This window comes from Typopeltis vanoorti, chromosome 5 (genome assembly GCF_054136105.1).
Source record: "Typopeltis vanoorti isolate ZY-2024b chromosome 5, IOZ_Tvanoo_1.0, whole genome shotgun sequence".
NCBI classification, from domain to species: Eukaryota; Metazoa; Arthropoda; class Arachnida; order Uropygi; family Thelyphonidae; genus Typopeltis; species Typopeltis vanoorti.
In genome coordinates this window covers 36249990-36265151 of record NC_143553.1, presented here as the reverse complement: position 1 = coordinate 36265151, position 15162 = coordinate 36249990, and the positions used below count along the sequence as shown (strand labels likewise).

Below are 15162 nucleotides of genomic sequence, written 5' to 3'. Positions count from 1 at the left end.
CCAGTGCAAAACTTTTATACCTCCATAATTAAGCATTTCTGGTCAAATATCATCTACTCCGGCTGCCATTCCATATTTCAAGTTTTTTGTGGCTTTTTCTAAAATTTTCTAGTACAGTTCATTTAACAGTCTTTCAAAGTACTTATTCCAGACATCTAGAATATCCTTATCTTCAGTTTTCATGTCACCTTTATGATCTTTGATTCCTTTTACAGTACTCTTTCCTCCATTTCTAAGCTTCTTCAATAGCCTCCAGAACATTTTGCCACCTTCGTGGCATTTATTTTCTATATTCTTACCGGTCTTCCCATGATTTTTATTTAACTACTTTTTTACACAACTTAGCACTCACTTACATTTTATTCTGCATTCTTTCATGGCATCTGACTTATTTGCTAGGTATGCTTTCTTCTTTTCTAAGACTGCTTCTTTAACTTCTTGTGTCCACCATGGTGTACTTATTTTTTATCCTTCCAGTTTCACCACATACCTCCCTTGCAGACTCAATGTCTTTTTCAGAGTTTGCCACTGAGACCGAAAGGTTTCTTCAATAATGTTTGTATAGTCAAGTCTACAATTTATCTGTAAAAGCTACTCAACTTTAATTTTTTTTAAAACAAATTGCTTACATACTTTTCTTTTCAGTGTGGTATCTATTTTTATCCTGCTTAGTACTAAGTAATGTACACTCCAATTTCGAATCCAATGTATACTCTTGTATCCTGAACCAGCATGATCTCACTATCAAAGATTCAGTCAATGAAGCTTTTCTTATTTTTTGTGTTTTTTTCTCCATGTGAATTTGTGTCATTATTAACACAATGTTGAAACATTGTGTTAATAATGACTAGTCTGTGTCCTGAGCATAAGTCCAGTAAATACTTACTATTATTATTAGCTTTGCCCTTTTCTCCAAATTTTCATAGAATATTCTTATATGCTGGGTGAGATTCATTTCCTATTTTGCTGTTTAGATCTCCAACAAATACCACTTATTCCATTTTCTTTATCAGCTGTCTGTTATAGTGACTCAAAAAATTCCTGCACATCTTTCTTAGAACCTTCTGTTGGACCATAGGCACAAAAAAGTTTCACTGTCCATTTTCCCATTCTGAAGTTTGCCCACATAACTCTACTTGAAACTGCCTTCCAATTAAGAAGCTTAATCTTCATGTTTGGTGCTGAATGCTATCGCTACTCCTTCCTTTCCATGATCATTATTGTCTGAAAATAACAACTAATACATTTATTTCAAGTAAGTTTTAGTTACCTTTTTTAATTTTTCTAAGTATGTCAACTTATGAATCAATGTTAAAGCAACATATTAAATCCACTTTTTTTTTTTAATCAAATGGTTTTACAGATTCTTTCATCAAAAAAATTTTTGAACAGTTATGTTACCTCTACCTGTTCCAAGAGAGAAGAAATAACTCACATTCTTATCCTCTATGTGCAAAGTGAAAACTTTAGAACCACCGAATATTTTTGTTGTCTTTCATTCCATCAGAAAAATCCACTTTTCTCACTTCTCCTGAGGACAAGCTTCCACCTCTAGGTTTTCCAGGCACTTTCCAGATTCCTTGTTCTTGTAGGTTATCTTATTATGGACAAACTGAAAGATCTGCTTTTACTTGTCTAGATGAACACAAGTCTGATATTAAATATCAGATGACTGAACAGTGCAGAGTTGCTGGGTATACTATCAGCAATAAACAGTTTATTGGAACAAGACAAGTGTCTTTTATAAAGAAACGGGTGAAACTTTACTTCACTGACATAATTTCAACATTTCCAACAGTCTACGTCTATCCCCTTTGTGGGAAATAGTAGTTTTTAAATCTGATAATGTTAGATGGTTTTTATAGAATTGTCTGTTATTATTGTTGTCGTATATTATTGTAAATGTTGGTTCAAGGATACATTGTGGTTGGTCAGGGAATTTCGCTCTTGTGTAAAATTGTTGATTTTTGTCTGATGTTAGTGAAGATTTTAGTATTTTATATAACATATTTTTATTAAGATATTTCAATAAAAAATATAAGTATAGTAAGGAAAATTGCTATGCTGTTTAAGATGGCACCAAAAACGCAGAAGAAACATAATGCTAAGAAGAGCGGCGCAGTTGAGAACAAGAAGGCTATCCCCACTAACGAGGTTATCAGATTTATGAAGAGGTTATTGAAAACGAATTAACTTCCAAAATCGCAAAATTTAAGCAGATCATCAGAGATGCCACAGGAATTACAAAAAGTTGAGAAGCATTTAAATGAACATAGAGAGGAAAAGAAAATTAAGCAGCAAAATAAGAAACAAAAAAGCACAAAAACAGGTAAATCAGTAAGTATCAGAAATCAGGTAATGACGTTGTTTGTAAAAAGAAGGATGTTATTAGTATGGTGACTATAAAAAACATGCTATTGATGAGCGAGTTATAACTTCAAGTGTTCCCAGAGCAAAAAGTAAAAATATAACTCAAGTAATTCTAAAACAGAAACGAAAATTAAATGAAATCATAATTGTAGTAGGTACAAACGACTTAACTAGCAATAAGTTCAGTAAGTGAGAGGACACGAAAGGGATATTGAAAGAGGCAAGAGTGAAGAGTGAGAAAGCAAAAATCAGCAGTATATTACAATATGATATAAATGAATTAAGAAGGCCTTTATGACAAAATTTCATGCCGGCTGGGGCATCTCCTGGTTCAACAAGACCCCCATTGTTTTCACCAGGGAACCAGGGCGAAAAGTCAGCTACTGGAACAAATCAGAAAACATACCCCCAACTCAACATCACCAGAGTTAAAGATCAGCACTATCGACAGGAGACGCCTGAATGGCAAAGAAATGGAGCTAGCTGAGGAATTAGATAAGTACCAGATCGACATAATAGGGGTGACTGAAACAAAAACGGCAAAAACTGGTGAGATCTTTCTGAGCAATAAATATAAAATGTTATATTCAGGCAATGACAATCAAGGAAAAGAAGGAATAGCCATAGTATTCAACACAAAATACGAGGTTCATCTTCTTGAATGGCAGGCAGTGTCAAGTAGAGAAATTTGGGCAAATATCAGAATGGGAAACTGGACGATGAGACTTATTTGTGAATATGGTCCCACAGAAGGTTCTACTAAGGTAGAAGTGGAGGAATTATTTGAGGCTTTAGAAAAAGCAACTGACACAATGAAAAAGGAAAAGTTGGTCCTTGTTGGGGATCTAAATAGCAGAGTAGGAAGTGATTGTCAGACATACAAAAATGTTTTGGGAAAATTTGAGGAAAAGAGCAAAGCTAATAATAATGGTAAATATCTGTTGGATTTCTGCTCAGGATATGGACTGGTTATTACTAACACCATGTTCCAACATAAAAATGTGCACAAATTCACATGGAGAGAAGAGGCAAGGAATAAGAAAAGTCCCATGGACTATGTTATATTTGATAGTGATGTTTTCTCCATGGTGCAGGACACCAGAGTGTACAGAGGATTTGAAATTGGAAGTGATCACCATTTAGTCTTGAGCAGGATAAAATTGAATTTCATATCGAAAAGTAAGAATGTTTTAAAGCGAATAAAAGTTGAGCAGCTCTCAGATGTGAACTGTAGACTAAAATACACAAAGATTATTGAAGAAAAAATGAAAGAGTTTGAGAACAGGAACCAAACCTTGGAGATTCAGTGGCAAGCCTCGAAGAAACTCTGATTGATTCAGCTAGAGAGGAATGTGGTGAAGTTGTCTGCAAGGATAGAAAAAAAATTAGAACTCCATGGTGTACAAAGGAAGTTAAAGAGGCAGTGAAGGAAAAGTTCATGGCAAATAAGTCAGCTTGTGCTCTTTGAGAATACAGAGACAAATGTAAGAAAGCTAAACAGTGCGTAAAACTTGCTAAACAAAAGTCATGGGAGGACTTTGGCAAGAACATAGAAAATAAATATCAAGAAGGTGGCAAAATATTCTGGAGGTTGTTGAAGAAGCTTAGGAATGAAGGAAAGAGTGCTGTAAAAGGAGTTAGAGATGATAAAGGTGATATGAAAACGGGAGAAAAAGATATCCTTGAAGTATGGAGTAATTACTTTGAAAATTTGCTAAATGAGACAAGCATTGCTGACAGCACAGTGATAAAAAAACACTGACCAGGCATGCAGTCAGGAATACATATCCGTATTTGAAGTAGAAAAAGCCATCAAAGGCTTGAAATATGGAAAGGCAGCAGGAGTAGATAATATTCGACCAGAAATGCTGACGTATGGTGGTATAAAAGTCTTACAGTGGCTGCACTTCATAGTTCAGAATGCCTGGACAGAGGGGCGAATTCCCGTTAATTGGAGTAGAGCTCTCATAGTACCCATATATAAAAAGGGAAATAAAACTGAATGTGAGAATTACAGAGGTATATTCCTACTGAGTGTTCCTGGTAAGATATATCAAGTATACTTGAGAAACGGTTGAGAAGAATTGTGGAAGAAAAGCTTGGTGAAGAACAACTGCATTCAGGTCAAATAGAGGCTGTCAGGATCAGATCTTCACTTTACGACAAATAGTGGAGAAATCATGGGAATATAACAAAGATCTGTATTTAAGTTTTGACGATTTGGAAAAGGCATATGACAAGGTGCAAAGACAGAAGCTATTCAATATGCGCTACAGTTATATGGTATCAATGCGGCATTATATCAAGCAATACTTAGTCTTTATTTGAGTTGTAAGTCAGCAGTTAGAATTGAAGGAAGTACAGGAAGATGGTTTAATGTTAAATCTGGTGTGAGACAAGGATGTAGTATATTATCCCCTCTGTTATTCATTATCTATATGGATTACATTATGTAGGAAAGTGGTATTAAACATGATATCAAAATTGGAGATGTTAACGTCAGCTCTTTGCTTTATGCGGATGATGTTATACTTCTAAATAAATCCGCTACAAGTCCGCAAGATTCTCTGACTAAATTGAATAACTGTTGTAATAGATATGGTACGAAGGTCAGCAATAAAAAAAGACAAAGACAATAAAAATAGGCAGAATCATTGAAAATGTCAACTGTGTTGTGAATTAGGCACGATTTTTAGTGAAGATGGTAAATTAAATATGGAAATAAACAACACAATCAGCAAATCTGCTATGGTGGGAAGTCAACTGAATAAATTCATATGGAATAAGAAAGAAATTAGTTGGAACACTAAGCTGTATACAAGACAGTGTTCAAACCAGTTTTAACCTATGGATCTGATAGCTGGGTCAGAAGTAAAACACTTGACCAAAGACTAGAGACCGCAGATATGAGAGTGCTGAGAAAGATTATAGGGGTGAACAGATGGCATCAATGGCAATATCATATTAAAAACGAGGATATTCGGAAAGAACTTGACATTGTCCACATTCAGGAATGTGTTAGCAGAGCTAATCTCGGGTGGTATGGTCACTTAAACTTAATGGGCAAAGAAAGATTAGCAAAACAAGTGTTCTCTGCCAGGTTGGTAGCAAAACGACCCAGAGGAAGACCAAGATATAGGTGGATTGATACGGTACAAAGTGCCTTAGATGATAGAAATATAAGATCTGTAATGTTGGAGTTTGACAAGTAACAGACTGATTTGGAGGAAAATTGTAGATAGGAAGTTAGTAATGATGTAAATTTTTCATGTAGTACTATCATATCCTGTACACCCCTTGAGGGCACATGTCAGGAATTTGATGATGATGCCTCTGATGGCAAAACGATCCGATGAATAGGCTGTGTTGAAGGAATGGATGTGAGTTTTTGGATGAATGGAGTGAGTTTGAGAGAAGATTGGATATGAATAAGAGTGACAGCCAATACATGAATGCATATGGTATCAGAATTCTTGAAAAACTAATAACTGGTAAGAGACCTAACACAGAGAGTCAGGGAAACTAAATTATAAAGGGAGGAATGGTGAGAATGTGAGTGTAAGAGCAACAATATTATATAACTTTGTTAATGACAGGAATGGGCTTTATCATGGAAATGATGACGAGGAGAGAACAAGTTTGACTTTGTGTTTGTACTGTTCGGGACCCATCAAACGTGTGCAATGATGTCTACATGTATAAGGCACTAGATAAGAATAGAAATCTGCAAGTTGTCCAACTGTGCCATGCAGACTGCAGACAAGAGAATACAAAAGAACGTGCATGTAGATTATTATGTCCGCACACAAATGCTAGGAGTATCAGAAACAAAGGGGTAGAGTTTGTTGCCTTAGTTCAATAATTTGGGACCTCAGACTGCAGGCATTAGTGAGACCTGACTATCAGAATCAGACATACTAACTGGTATTGTAAAGTGTACAGCATTTTTAGGGAGGATAGGAGAGGAGGAGACATGCTGCTAATGAAATCGGATGACCTGAATCCAGTTATAGTTGAGACTTATCATTGTAGTACTACTAACAGTATTTCATGTGACAGTGAGTTGAATTCTTGTTCAACTCACTGCGGACTGATGGAATATCAGCACATGTGCTAAAAGAGGTGTTCACAGCTGAACTGGCTATTCCTTTGACCAGGCTGTTTATTATAAGTCTCAGAACAGAGAAGATTCCACAGGAATGGAAAGACTGTATGGTAATTCTATTGCACAAGGGTGGTGCAAAGACCAATGTAAACAACTACCAACCAATTAGTATCTGAGGAGTGGTGGTGAAAAATTTGGAAAAATTGGTTAGGGCTTGCATTCAGAAATGGGTTGACAGTGAATCTCTACTTTGCAATGGGCAACTAAGGGAATGTTATGTTTTAGCAACTTGCTCACATTCTATAACAATGTTACCATTGAACTAGACAAGTGGGATGGATACATCAATGTACTTTTAAATTTTGCTAAGGCTTTTGATAGAATATAGCATGGTAGACTGTTGCATAAATTGGAGAAAATGGGTTTGGATTATAGCATATTAGCATGGATAAGAGGACGAGTATTTAATAGTATAATTTTCGCCTGTGTGTCACAGGCATCTTCAGTACGTTTTAAGCTCAAATTACACAATAACTGACAATTCCAAAAAGCACCACCTAAGTAGCTAGTGTAAGATAACTAAAAAGGTTAATAAATTTCCTAACAAAAAAAAATAAAATAAAATAAAATTATACATACAATAAAAATTTAGGAAAGATTAGCTGAATTATAAAGTACTATCTCCCATAAAGGGGATAGACGTAAACCGTCAGATCTGTTTAAGTTAGGCGAGTGAAGTAAAGTTTCACATGTTTCTTTATAAAGCTTCCATGAGGAACCGACTTTTGTGAAGGACTCGTCTTTTTCCAATGAACTCTATGTCTAGTGATGATGGCATGTTCTGCAAGTCTAGACTGTTTAGGTTCAAGGTATTGAATATAAGACTGGTGTTCTTCTAGCCAAATAGAGGCAGATCTTCCTGTTTGTTCGAAATAAGATAATCCACAAGAGCAAGGAATCTGGTAAACACCTGGATAATTAAGATGTGGAAGCTTGTCCTTAGGAGAAGTGAGAAATGCAGAGGTTTTTCTGAATGGTCGAAAGGTAACAAAAATATTCAGTGGTTTTAAAATTTTTGCTATATGTTCACTAATTCCTTGTACATAACAGATAGGAATGCACGTTATTTCTTCTGTATTTGAAGAGAAAGACATTAAAACTACTCTAAGCTCTTTTGATGAAGGAATTCTTATATCCATTAGATAGAAAGGAAGAAGTAATATATTGCAGTTCTTTCTGTAATAGATCGTCTGAAGAACAAAAGGAGTAGGCACGATGAACCAGTGTTTTAAATATTTCCTGCCTTTTGACTGGGATGGTGATGAGATTCAGCATGGATATAATGGCCTGTATGAGTCTTCTTTCTATAGACTGAGAAATGTATGCATACATTTCTGAGCATGGTGGTTCTAGAAAAGTGTGACGCTAGTGGTATTGTAGCTGCATTGAAAAAAGAGCTCTTGACCAAGAAACTGGACATTAAAAATCTCATTGCAATCGGTACAGACAATGCCAGTGTTATGGTTGGTGTCAATAATGGCGTTTATGAACAACTGAAGGCATATATTCTCTCCTTAATTTTAATTAGATGTGTATGCCACTCATTACAACTGGCAATGTCTCACACTTCTGCAGAATCTCTCCCAAGAAAATTAAATTCTTAGTTGCCGAAACGTATAAGTGGTTTTCACATTCTTCAAGACAAGCAGCATACAAAGAGCTGTATCAAACTATCAACGAAAATGATGCTCCTCTGAAAATTGTAAGCAATTGTGCAATAAGGTGGCTCTCCATTGAACCTGCAGTAGACAGAATTCTCAGCCAATGGTTGGAATTAAAAACTCACTTCGAAGTCGTGAATGTGACTGAGAAATGTTACAAAGCTCAAATTTTGTGGTAGATGTACAACGATGAAAGGAATCTGTTGTACCTTTATTTTTGCATCCTGTTCTAGTTCAAGTTCAGCAAGTTAACAAAATTTTTTCATCTAACAGTGCGGATAAGAAAAGATTGTTTGAAGACCTTTCTCATTTGATTCGCTCTATTGCTAATATGTTAGTGCTACCATCATCCACAGTCGACCCTCTAGAGTCAGAGATTGATGGCTATTTGGATCTCAGTCCAAATCTTGGTTACAGATTTTAAAGAAAAATTTCAGTTGATGATACAAAAGAAAATAACACAAAATGATGAGCAAAATCTTAGAAGTAGAGCAAGACAGTTTCTTCTTGGTCTTGTTGCGACGTTTCTTATATTATTTATCTCTCTACTTATTTGTTATAATACGTTTGTACTCTAATAATTTAGATTAACTTCTATTGTGTTATATCTTTCCTTTATCCTACCAGCTATGCCATTTATGTTGAGACTTTTTCTTATCTTGTTTGCTTTTTCTTTACTTAATTAGTTATTTACCCTTTCTTAACTAATCCAACATCCTATCTTTCTTAAATTCAATACTCGTCTAACACTGTACCTTACTTATACACATTTATCCCTTATAATTTAAACTCTACAATCAAATATTCTCTCCTTCAGTGCTTTGCAGTCCTATTGGCCTCTCTATGTCCTAAACAAACAATCTGAAGAAGTTCACCCTATAAGTATTAACACATTTATATTTATGCTGCGCCAGCTAATACCTAGGTAGAAAGGATTCTTGTTCAGGGTGACTCCTTTAGAGAGTTAATGATTATTTGATCAAGCATAAATTTATCTCACCCTCGCTTGTCCTTTTCTTTCTTACAGTCGTGGCTCACTTACTGCATTAGTATTCATGGGTTTATCCTGCTTGGTTCGTTGTTATTTTGATGAGCAGTAGTTTTGAATTCATATAATATAGGCAGATCAGGCAAGTACATGAATGAAACAATTTAATTAGCTTTAAGGTGATACACTATAATACATTTCAAAACAGGATAATATGGTTGCACTCAACTCAGATTAAAAGCTCTAATTAACTTGTACTTATCACACATACTAAATCTTAATAACTTAAATACAATCATAAAATACAATTCATAGATTATCATTAAGCCATTCGGATACACGTGGCTATCAGTGAACACATCAGCACAATTACACCTTTAGTTTAACATGATCTTGTATCTATTCGGCCTCTTGGGCAAACAATTCTTAACACTGTCTCGGACACGTATCTAGTTGTAGGCTACTCTTACAGTTCTTTAAGTTCAGTCCAATTTAAACGTTCACACAGGAAATTCACTCTCTTCTTACAACTGGAATTAGTATTTCAAAATTCTACATTACCATTTCTGTCCTTGAACTCTTAAAACTTGTTCCCGCCTTGTCTAATCATCAAGGTAATCGCTTTGGAGGATATCTTCCGTAGATCTGTGCGAGTAGAATCTCCGAGGGAAACATGGGAGGTGGCACAGTAACGTTGCCTTGAATGGATGGCTCAATTTAGTCCCTCCGTCGTACGACAACATCACAACTATCGTAGAACACGGACATAGCTTGGACATAGAAAATTTCATTTTCTCCTCGTTAAATCTCGATATTTGTGACATGCGCCAACTCGGTCACGTGTCCACGTCAATCTCATTAGCTCCCTCTATTAATTTTTCGTACGTGTGTCTGCCTCCTATTCCTGGAAGACGCTTAGATTTCCCTTTCCAATACTTTCATAATGCAGGACGGTAAAAGTGACCTTTGAACCCTGACTCACAGGCTTTACTATTTCAGTGCAAGAGGCTGGTTTTCCAAACGGATTTTTCCAGCTTACATGGATTTCTATTATCAGGCCCACACTTAATATAGATTATATTTAAGCACTTTATACAATTTTATACCATTCCTTAAACTTTATCTTGACTTGTGTTCACAAACAATTTATTTTTTCTATTGCCAACGTTCCATGTTCTCTGCCTGAATAGAATTAATGTTGTGACCTGAATATTTTAATATAAACCTTTTTAATGCTTATTCAGGACACAACAGTCTCTTCAAACAGCTTAAGCAAAGGTTGCCTGAAAACTTGAATATTTTAAGAATGATGTCTTCTTATTCTGTTGACAATATCCTAAAACATATAAAAGACCCTGCTACTCCCATCTTAGAAATAATGCTGAAAACAGAAAAAGATGTTGCTGCTGCTGAATACCAGTACAATACTATCCACTTAAAGAAATGGACAAATACAGAAAACACTGAGCTATTTTGGACTGAAGTACGAAAATATAAAGATGCATCTGGAATGAATCCATTTAAAGAAATTGCTCAGTGTGCAATAAATTTATTAATACTGCGAAATTCTAATGTGGAAATTGAACGAATTTTTAGTTCCATGAATGTAATTAAAACTAAATTAAGAAACAAGATGGAATTGCCAATGCTGACAGCCATTTTGTAAGTCAAGTATGGCCTCAGGCGTAACAACAAGTGCTGTACAGACTATCATTTACCAACATCAACACTGAGTAATATTGGAATGATGGCCACATATAATAAAGCTGAAAATCTAAGTGAAAACGTGGGTGAATTAAGCGCAGAAGACAACATGGAAGATGTATTTAGCCACTTATACGCAAGTATCACTTCAATTTGAATACGGTCAGTAACTTAAAAGTATCAGCTACTACTTTTAAAATTTTACTTCAAATTTTTATTTTTAACTCCTTTTTAGCTCTTTTTTTTTTTTTTTTTTTTAAGATTTAGCTGTTTTTAGTAATTTTCATTTGACAACACTAGATGTGAGCCTGCAAGATTTAAGGTAACCAGTGATGTACCACAATGATCAGTGCTTAGCCCACTGTTATTCAGTCTGTACATTAACGATATTGGGAAGGATTTGACAAGCTACATACAGCTATTTGCTGATGATGCAAAGAGAGGTAGGGTAATCAGGAATGCTGCTGATATGCAGGACTTGCAGAATGATTTGAATAGGCTGAAATTATGGGCATGGGAAAATGGATGTCAGTTCACTGTCAGTAAATGTAAAGGCATTCACTTCGGCATGATTAGATATCCAAATTATATTGGTGGGATTATGTTAGAAGAAACTGATGAGGCTAGGGATCTGGGAGTGTTAGTAGATAGGAAGTTGAAGTTCAGTGGCCATGTAGCAAAGATTGCAAATACAACTCAAAAGATAATGCCAATGATGAAACGAATATTAAAATGTAAAGATAAGGATGTCATTTTGCCTCTTTACAAGGCCTTGATAAGACCTTGTTGGATTCTGATTATATAGAGATTAGAGTAATTATTATTTGGTTCAGAATCCAACATGATCTTCCATCACAAAGGCTAGACTCGTAAATATTATTTAATGTGAATTACTTATTTATAATTTAATATTCATGTAACTACCTTTAATTTTGTCTAATATTTAATTATTTAATCAGCGATATATGTATTAATAATGAAGAGACTGTATTAAATATTATTAAGCTATTTTTTTTATTACTATGTTAATATTATAAGAATTTGTATTTGATAATTTAACTGCTCATTAATTGAAATGTAAATATTCTCTATTTATTCCTATTTGTAGAAGTTTAACGTTATGCAATAGCTCAATTTTATTATGTTTTGTTGTCATGGAGACGTATGTAAATGAGCGAGCACGAGTTTGGAACAGCACGTGAGGAGAATGTTGAAAATTATTGAAAAGAGTTTTAGTCAAAGAAATCACAAGAACAATTTAGGCGGGAAGAATGCCTATATAAAGGAGGAACGCTGAAAATAAAGATAGAGAGGAAACAGAGAGAGAGGATTGGCATTGGGTTAGAATCAGAGCATTGGGCATTCAGGAATCAGAGTGTAATAATAGCGAGTCGGCGAGTTACTCAAGCAGCTAATTTAAGTCTACTAGTCTACTTTAAGTCTACTAGCAGTTAGCTAATAAGTTGTAGAATAATAATTATAGCTACGGAAAACAGCCGAGAAACTATTAAATAGACTAGCGATACTTGAATTGAGATTTAATTTCAGCGCGACCTTTCAAGGACATACAGAACCTTGAAGCAAAGCACGGAGTAACTAGAGAATAGTAGAGGCTGTAAGGTTGAAGTTTACTGTTAGCTGTGTTTAGAATTATAGTGCCTAAAGAATTATTTGAATGCCGGAGGAATGAACAACTGTGCATATAAAATCTCAAGTTAAAGAATTATTGTGTATTGCCTTAATTAATGAGTGATCAGTAGTACTTCAAGCAAGAACGTTTGTTTATGTGTATTGTGACCAATGATTAATTCAGTTATTGCTTAGAGATTTATTTTAATGAGTGCCGTATACTGCTCAAAGTGTTTACAGTTATGTGTGTAAGTTTATGAAGAAAGAAGATTATTGGTAAGATTATTCCAACCGTTAATATTCCTATACAGAGAAGTGTGAGAGTTTCATCCTAGAATTTCCTTATTCTGACAATAACTATTGCGGAAGTCAGCTAAAGTGTAAATTTAAAAGTGTTTGTTTGTGAAGAGGTATTACTGCAATTTTTGTTGTAATTGGAACTTAGGAACTGTAAGAAGACTGTATTATAGAGATGACAGATTTACCATGGTCTGAGTTTGTATGATTGAATTTATCAGAGAAGTTAAAATGTTTGTGATATCTTAATTACTGATTTGAACTTAAGTGTAAAATTTGTGATTCTAAAATTAAATATTTGTTTTTGTTAATCAAAAGAAGTATTTTGCCTGAATCTCTTTTACTGCACCATCATAAAATATTCGAAACCAAAACGGGTAAATTAAGTAAGTTAAATATTCTCAGCCAGTATATATAATAACAATATATAAAGGAAAGGTAGTTGAGAGTTGGTTTTTCTTCAATTCTTGAACTAATTCAGACATAAAGTGGCACAGTCTTTCAATATAAATTTTCTTTATATTTGAATTAGAAATCAACTTGCAACCTATCAACTAGTTAAGAACATCGTAATAACCAAATATCGGATCCAAAGTATAGATTGAGAAGAAGTAGGATCCAACAACCTCACTTAGACTATTGTGCACATATATGAGAATCACAACAGAAACCAGGAGACCAGACCTATGTGCTGTTGTGATTCTCATATATTGGAGAGAGAGAGTGCAAAGGAAAGTGTTAAAAATGATATCAGGATTGTGGAATACTGATTATGAAGACAGATGGAGAATTTATAGACTGCAGTACTAGCAAACAGGATAAAGAGAGGTGATATGATTGAGACTTACTAACATCAATTGAAATCCTGGGTCATACAGGATTTTAATTGATGGAATTTTTCAATTTATAGAGGGTGGGGAAAGGACAAGATGCCTCTTGTACTTTCCCCACCTTGGAAGCTGAGAATGAATGCCACTAAGAAGGGGGTGTGGGCTAGAGTTTTCTCTCATAGGGTGGCATATGATTGGAATGGATTACCATTGGATGTTGTTAGAGCAAGCAGTGTAAATGAATTCAAGAATAAGTATGATAGCTGGTGCATGTAGTATGTGGCTTCCAAATACACAGCAAATAAATAATAATAATAATTATTATTATTATTTATTTGCTGTTCTATGATCTGTACTGAAGATGCCTTACGACACTTAGGCAAAAAAATTTTACGTTAAATAAGTTTTTTACGTGAGTTTTCTCCTCCATTTTTACATTTATTTTGAAGTACACATGCAGCACTTTCAGTACTTAACTGACAATGGCAATAAATGAAAACACTTTTCCCTAACTTGCAAAATAAAACAGATTAAATTGCCTACATGAAGTTATGTAAATGAAATATGCACTCAACTAAATGAAAATATTCAAGGGAGGAGGGGATATAAAATCCACTGATGAAGTACTTACCATCAACTACAGTTGGCTGGTTTGTTGCTTCAGTAGCTGTTTGAGCAGCACTTCTTCTAGCTTCTTCCTCTTGCCGTTGCCGTTGTTCTTCCATTGAAACCCGCAAAGCCTAATTAATGGTATGTTAAGAAAGTTTTGATGTGGTCAGAAAATAATAATAAAGTAACAGATAATGCTGCAGCTGGAACTCTTTGTTCAAGAGCTACAGCTTTTATAAAGCAAAGAAATAAATAAATAAACAATAATCCATTACAGACTTCCAAGTCATCTTGCTGATTATTGAATATTATGTTTTAATGGAGAAAACTGCTATATGAAACTAATATTAAAATATACACTACTCACATCCGCGCAGTTAGCCTAGTGGCTATGCGATTCGCAACCATATGCCTGGGGAAGGAGTGTCCTAGGTTCGATTCCCGTCGGTGACGTGAGGAGCTGAAGGATCTTCCTCAGCCATAGCCAAGTTAGCCAGTCTTGGGCGTGGACAGCAGGGTTTTTCCCACAGTTTATTCTGGGGTTTTTCATCCTGCAAAGCAGGCAAACTGGCCTTGAGAACTCAACACTGCAGGCCATAGGATACACCGGGGCATAAGGCTGACCACCTTATCCTGTAAACGGAGTGAGGTCCGATGATCAATGGACCCTCGACACCGCAAGGTAAAAGAGGGTATAAGGAAGATGATGAGATGAGACACCACTCACATATATAATCAAAATCTCGACTTGAATGCAGAGTTTAGACATTATGTTTATTGACAATTACACCCCATCTACTTAAACTGGATGCAAAATTTTCAGAATATATGCAAACTCACCAGATCTTGGTATGAAGTTATAATTTCTAAACAAAACTAACTTGGCAATTAACCCCTTCCCCCATCAAA

The 15162-nt window shown here is 35.0% G+C and overlaps 1 protein-coding gene across 1 annotated transcript in view; it reads right to left on the bottom strand.

The window, feature by feature from the left end:
* Rpn10 (regulatory particle non-ATPase 10) overlaps positions 1 to 15162 on the bottom strand; it is a 245566-nt gene that overhangs the window by 55169 nt on the left and 175235 nt on the right. Inside the window, exon 8 of the mRNA XM_090392358.1 lies at positions 14276 to 14384. Coding sequence (XP_090248484.1) covers positions 14276 to 14384 — 109 coding nt within the window. The remainder of the gene's footprint in view (positions 1 to 14275; positions 14385 to 15162) is intronic.